At 48.9% G+C, this 6,151-nt stretch overlaps 1 protein-coding gene across 1 annotated transcript; it reads left to right on the top strand.

Moving 5' to 3' along the window:
- The first annotated feature begins 684 nt into the window (after positions 1-684).
- Positions 685-1,665, top strand: Klf14 (Kruppel like factor 14). Its single transcript, XM_038320952.1, has one exon. It carries the CDS (start codon positions 685-687, stop codon positions 1,663-1,665), a length of 981 nt encoding a protein of 326 aa, XP_038176880.1.
- The last annotated feature ends 4,486 nt before the right edge of the window (positions 1,666-6,151 follow it).

Genomic DNA, 6,151 nt, shown 5'->3' with positions numbered 1-6,151 from the left:
CGTGGTGGATCTGTTTAGGGCACGGCTGCCGATCCTGCATTAGCAGCCGAACTGCTAAATGAGAAAACTTTGTTTCGCCCCCGTTTTCTTTTGGATGCAGACTTGGGGCTATTTTCAATTTGGGCAGAGAGCGGTGGACGCGAGTCAAACGCAATCCCAGCCCACTTCGCCAGCGATCGCGTTTGCGAAGCGAAAGACAAATCAGGTACGAACGCGGCTTTTTTTCGCCCCCCTTAAAGGAAAAAAAAAAGTTTCTAGGACTCCGCTGGACACCCAGCTGGCCAGGGATCAGGGGCGCGGGGGGGGCGAGACCGGCAGGCTGCCCAGAAGTTGCGATCCGGGACTGCGCGCATTGAAATTACCTGGCTCGCCAGCAGCGGAGAGAGAGCGCAGACAAGATAATTTCTCAGGCTGCTGGGAATGCCTTAGCCCGCGCGGCAGCGCGATCCAGGGGTGTCCTCGGGCCCGGGCGGGTCCCCGCCACCCCCTCAGGCTCCAGAGCGTCAGGGGCGCGTCAAGCGGGGCGGGTTCAGCGCCGGCCGCGGCGGCTGCGGGACAGCAAGCGGCGCGCACCGGTCTCCGGCTTGTCCGGCTCCGAGCGGCGGGACGGACGCTCCGGGGGACTCTCCAGCCCTCGGCGAGCCGAGCTCGGACGGCGCTCGCCCGCAAACGGGCGCCGCCAGCATGTCGGCCGCCGTGGCTTGCATGGACTACTTCGCAGCCGAGTGCCTGGTGTCTATGTCCACCGGACCCGTGCTGCACAATCGCGCAACGAACCCCGAGGGAGCGGGAGCCGCAGCTGTCTCCGAGGTGGGTGCGGTGCCACGGGAGTCGGCGGGGACGGGTTCCGGGACACGGGGGGTGCTGTGGATCCCCCCGGTCCTCCAGATCTCCTCCCCTAGCCCTGACGAGGGCGATGGAGCCCCCCACCTGCTGGCTGCGAGCGCTTTGGCGGATCTAAGCTGCGGTGCCCGGGAAGGCTCCTGGGAGACCTCTGGAGAAGTCCCGTGTGCCTCAACTAGCTGCTGTGAGCCGACCTGGTGCTCCATCCCCACTGGGTGCTCCGAGCCGGTCCCGGCCTTCTTGGAGGAGGAGTTATCCGGAGCTGAGAGCTCCTGCGGTGAGCCTGCCATCCTGAATGCACCTGATGCCCAAGAAGACCCCGATGACAGCGGAGAGGGGCCCGAGGGGCCCGAGGGGCCCCCAGGGGCCCACCCCTCGCCGGCAATGGGCCCGACGTTCCGGAGAAGGCCGATTACACCCGCATCCAAGCGACATCAGTGCGCCTTCCCGGGTTGCAACAAAGCCTATTACAAGTCTTCGCACCTCAAGTCACACCAACGCACCCACACGGGGGAACGCCCCTTTTCCTGCGACTGGCTCGACTGCGACAAGAAGTTTACGCGTTCTGACGAGCTGGCCCGCCACTACAGGACGCACACCGGTGAAAAGCGCTTCTCCTGCCCGCTGTGCCCCAAGCAGTTCTCCCGAAGCGATCACTTGACCAAGCATGCCCGTCGCCATCCGACTTACCATCCTGACATGATCGAGTACCGGGGGCGTCGTCGCACCCCCCGCCCCGCGCCACAACCCCCAGCCATGGCGGAAAGCTCTGGTTCCGACTCCAGCTCTGGCTCTGGCCAGGAGACCAGCTTCACTGCTTGACTGTAGGACTGTCCTTGCGGTCTGTCTTTCCCTCGAGCACAGTCCCTTCCCACCCTCCCCACTCCCGCCCAGGCCATTGTCCTTTTCTCTGTCCATTCCTATTTTCCAGGGTCCTTAGACCAAGGCACAGACTGGTTGCTCCGCTCTGAGGACGGGTTGCTCCGCTCTGAGGGTGGATTCCAGACGAGCCTGTGGGACTTCGGAGAAGGACTGGGAGCCAGAAGAGTCTTCCGCAATTACCATCTGAAAGGAACGCAATTACCATCTGAAAGGAACTGTTGCTTCAAAGCAACCAGTTAGGAACCGAGGAGAAGGGATGAACTTCCGGGACTCTTCAACGTACTGAAGATTCTTCCTTCCACAGAACCAGAGATGTAAAACTGAATTCTCTGATGCTTGAGGAACTCCCAGTCCAAAAAGACTCTGATGTCACAGTCATTGACCAGGGCGGACTTTGGCGATGGTATCCAGGGTGGCAGTCTTGGAAGTGTTCAGACTTGGATGATGAGAGGCCTTTGGAAACAGAAATTATTTCTATTTCTGTAAACAGCAATGTTTACTAATTTATTTCTATTATCTTTTAAACAAGAGTTCCAGGTTGATGGGAAGCTAATGTCTTCCACTCTCCCAATTGTCCCAGCTACCTCTGCTTTGTGGATGTATGGCTGGGATGTGCTTTTTGTGCCTGGGGAGTGGTATGGGTCTGCTTGCAGTTCCTATAGCATAATGTGGAACCCTGCGCTTGCGTTTTGGCCCTTTTCCTCTTAAAAAAAAAAAATTCCTTCTCAGGGGTGGTAACTTTCTGGCTCACGACTATGAGGAGATTGATTAAGTAATTAGAAAACAATCATAATAGCACCAGAGAGAAAAAGCTGGTCTGAAATACTTTCTCCTTCACCTAGAAGGCAAGCTCATGTCACTTTTGGGTGGGACGGGTGCGAAACAAGACTTTTCACAACCATTGATAGAAACAGAGAGATGAAGTTCCCGCTGCCTCACCCTGTGTAATCTCAGGCGTGGTAGAGTCTATTCACTTCTTAGTGGCTAAGTAGGATTGAATTTCTGTGGAGGTCTGTACAGTGTTGTTTCTGTTACAGGTGAGTTGGTGGGTGAGGGGAAAAACGTGAGAGATTGGTTTGTTTTAGAGCGCTGCTGTCTTGGATTTGGAGACGGGGCAACTAGATAATAGCTATTATGAAACAGGAGCATCTTCCTCTAACGACAGAATCTTCAGTTAGGACCTCAGGGCCCATCTGCCCCCTTGAAGGAATCGGACATCAGAAGTATTTTTTCTGTGGTGTGTCCTAGCTACTGTAGATTGAAATCATTGGTGCCTGTGCCTGTGCCTGTGCCTGTATGTGTTCCTTTCACTAAATATGAGGCTAGTAGGCCTTTCCTAACCTGATAAGGTTCCCTATGGTCCCCTCCTGAATATCTTAGAGCACCCCGTCAATCAACTTGTAACGGATGTTGTAATCTCGTGGGAGCCTAAGAGGCACCCGATTAAGCAAATTGTTCTCCCCTGTTCTATATATTTAAATGCTGAAGCTTAAGTTATCTTGAAAGTTATATGCTAAGTTTCTGGCAAGAGCTGTGAGTAAAAGTGAAGTGTTTGACTTTTAAATAGCCTTCCTTCGTGCTTGTGTCCCCGTTTTCGCACTCCCTGCGACCTGAGACAAAAAGAGCCTACCTGTCTCCACCTGCCCCCTCCTCCTGCTTTCTACCGCTTCTGTAAATCTTTCATGCTGAGTGGCTCCCCGAGTCCTTTGGCTGTTGTATTTAATAAATACCTAAACCCTTCTCTTTCCTTTCCTCTTCTTTTTATTCATTTATTTATTTGTTTATTATTTCTTGGGGGTAGGGGGACAGGGTTTCACTGTGAAGCCCTGGCTGTCCTGGAACTCGCTCCGTAGACCAGACTGGCCAGACTGGCCTGAACTTCGCAGAGATCCACCTGCTACTGCCTCCCAGGTGAAGTCCTTTCTCATGCCCACACGCTGTGGTTTTAAAGTGAGAATGGTTCTTTGGCAGCCTGGGAGAAACCTTTCCTTTGGGGCTAATGGACTAACTCTTAGTGTTGGTCTCTCTTCTTTTCCTGGTCCTGGGCATTGAGGCATCCGTGAGAGAATAAATGAGCACAAACATGGCATTGGAATGCAGCTAGGTTCTCATAAGCTATGTGAGGGGTGGGATCCTTGGATTAGCCCAAAGAAGGGGGCCTATAGCCCTCAAGAGGTTCAGTATTTTATCATAAGGGCATGAAGAGCAAAGCAGATGGGATTTCTCTTGAATTACACAGAGGAAGAGGAAATCTTAACTTTAAAGGTTATTTTTTTTCTTTTTTTAAATTAGTAAGAGAATTAAGAATCCCTTAAGAGAATTAAGAATCCCTATAGCTTGTCTGTTTCCTCATGCGAGGCTAGATAGTTCGGGTCCTATGGGACCCAGTGAGGTAAAGTTTTCTCTTTATCCTTTCAGTAGAGGATTTACCATTGGGTAAACGAACTAAATAAGCTAACAAGAACTGCTATTAACCATTCTGGAATTAAGTTTAAAAAAATACTTAGATTTCCAACTGATACATAACTTTCAATTTTCAAGGTCTCAGTAATGTCCACAGTAGGCTTCTACCTCGGGGACTTTCATTGAGAATGCCCTCTGATAGTCTACTGCCATCAGGTCTTAGAGTGCCAATCAAAGAGACACTCAGCACTCCACAGTGGACAGATAAAAGAGACAGGAATTTTTTTAATGGTCTTTCTTAATCTGAACATTTTTCTTTGTGCTCCAGCAGGTTCTGAGAAATAGTTATGAGTGAGATACCTTAGGAGAACATTTTGAATCTCTTGGAATTCCTGTTTCTACATTTTGTCTATCAAACCAGGCTTAGGGAGGAAATGTTTCTGGGGATTGGTTGGATTTGGGCTGAACCCCTTTATCCTTACCCCACCCTCTTCTCCTCAGATCTGATATAGGAATGAACTAGTAACAGAATCTATTAATAGAAGTCTTCTTGAAATCTGGGTTGGAAGCTGGAAATTAATTCCAAGTCTGACCTTGGAAATACAAATGTATTTCTTATCTTGCTTAGAGGAGGTGAAGGGAACAGGCTGACCCTGCCTATGGAGGCAATGATCTATTATTTGTCCCTATTTCTCTGTTCCTTTTCAAGCAAAGGATCATTTTGAAATATTTCTCTTTGCCCCACCTACCTCTCACTTCTCCCATTAGAAAAAGATTACAATCTCTAGTTGGGGCACCAGGAATCAGGCCATGGTCTATTCTCCATCCTGCTCTCTCCCGTGACTCCTGCTTTGGTGTGCATACACACAGCTCCGATTCTGAGTTCATGTGCTCATCACACTGGCTGAGACCCAGATCTGCCTTCCAGAGGCAGGCCTGAAGATAATCTGGCTCTTAACTACCTTGAGGACATCATGGCCCACACTGCTGTCCAGGTAAGTGTTTCTTTTGTATGTCTTCCTTTGAGTGAGTCACCCAAAGTCTAAGAATTGGGTGATGTTGGGGACACAGAGAATTAGAAAGCCCTTATTGATCATGATATAGCTTTATCGGCAAAGTACTGATATTTTGGTTATTATCGCTGTATCTATTGTTCATTTTATTAAGAACTTGGAGGGAAATACATTATATATATATTATATATATATATATATATATTTCTCTTTTAATCCCTAACATACGTAAGTGTGCCTTTGATGTTCAATCTTGATTAGGCACTCTGACTGGGATTAAGGGGCTGAAATGGGGTGTCTAATTGCTAGGACACAGCTTTAAAGCTTTAGTTAGCTTGAATCTTGCAGTTCTTTGAGTTTTTCAAGTCCAAACAGCTTATGCCAACAATGTTTTACCTCTAAATCATTGCTTTCGAAAGACATTGGAGATTAAGGTTTGCAAAAATGGGCCACACCGGAGGCTCATCTTGATTCTCATAGATGCAGCTGAGACAAACTTGCTGCAGAAAGGGAAATGTGTTACACAACTGAATGAACCCTTTTCTGCTGCCTTTATTCCCAACCTCAATGGGAAGTGCTGACTTTAGGTTCCAAACTCCCCCTATACTTTAGAACACAAGCTTAGAAGGCCCTCGCCCTAAAATTGTGCTAGAAATTACCACACAGCGTTAGATCCATTTCCAAACTTGATTCGCCCTGATCTTGACCTGAATTGCATCTTTTCATAGAATCAAAGAAAGACTGATGGGAGGGGCCACGTTCTCTACTTCACATGGAGTAGGTACGCTGTCTGTGTTTGTTCCTAGTTGTTGTTAGATTTGTTGACTGTGTAAGCCACCAAAATGGAATTTCAGGGACCTACTCAACTGAAATTCTCTGTGTTCAGCCACAGATAAAGAATTGATTTTATCATAGATACATAAAAAAGAACAGAGTATGCATTACATGGAAGTTCAAGAAAGAGAGACGCAATGTCATATTATAAACCCAAAGGCAGAAAATATATTTAA

The sequence above is a fragment of the Arvicola amphibius genome, chromosome 2 (genome assembly GCF_903992535.2).
Source record: "Arvicola amphibius chromosome 2, mArvAmp1.2, whole genome shotgun sequence".
Classification (NCBI taxonomy): domain Eukaryota; kingdom Metazoa; phylum Chordata; class Mammalia; order Rodentia; family Cricetidae; genus Arvicola; species Arvicola amphibius.
The sequence above is the reverse complement of the archived record's forward strand: the minus strand, read 5'-3'. Positions and strand labels throughout refer to the sequence as shown.

What these genes read in the sequence shown, in the direction of transcription:
- Klf14 (XM_038320952.1), top strand. Translation starts at nt 685, where the DNA reads ATGTCGGCCGCCGTGGCTTGCATGGACTACTTCGCAGCCGAGTGCCTG.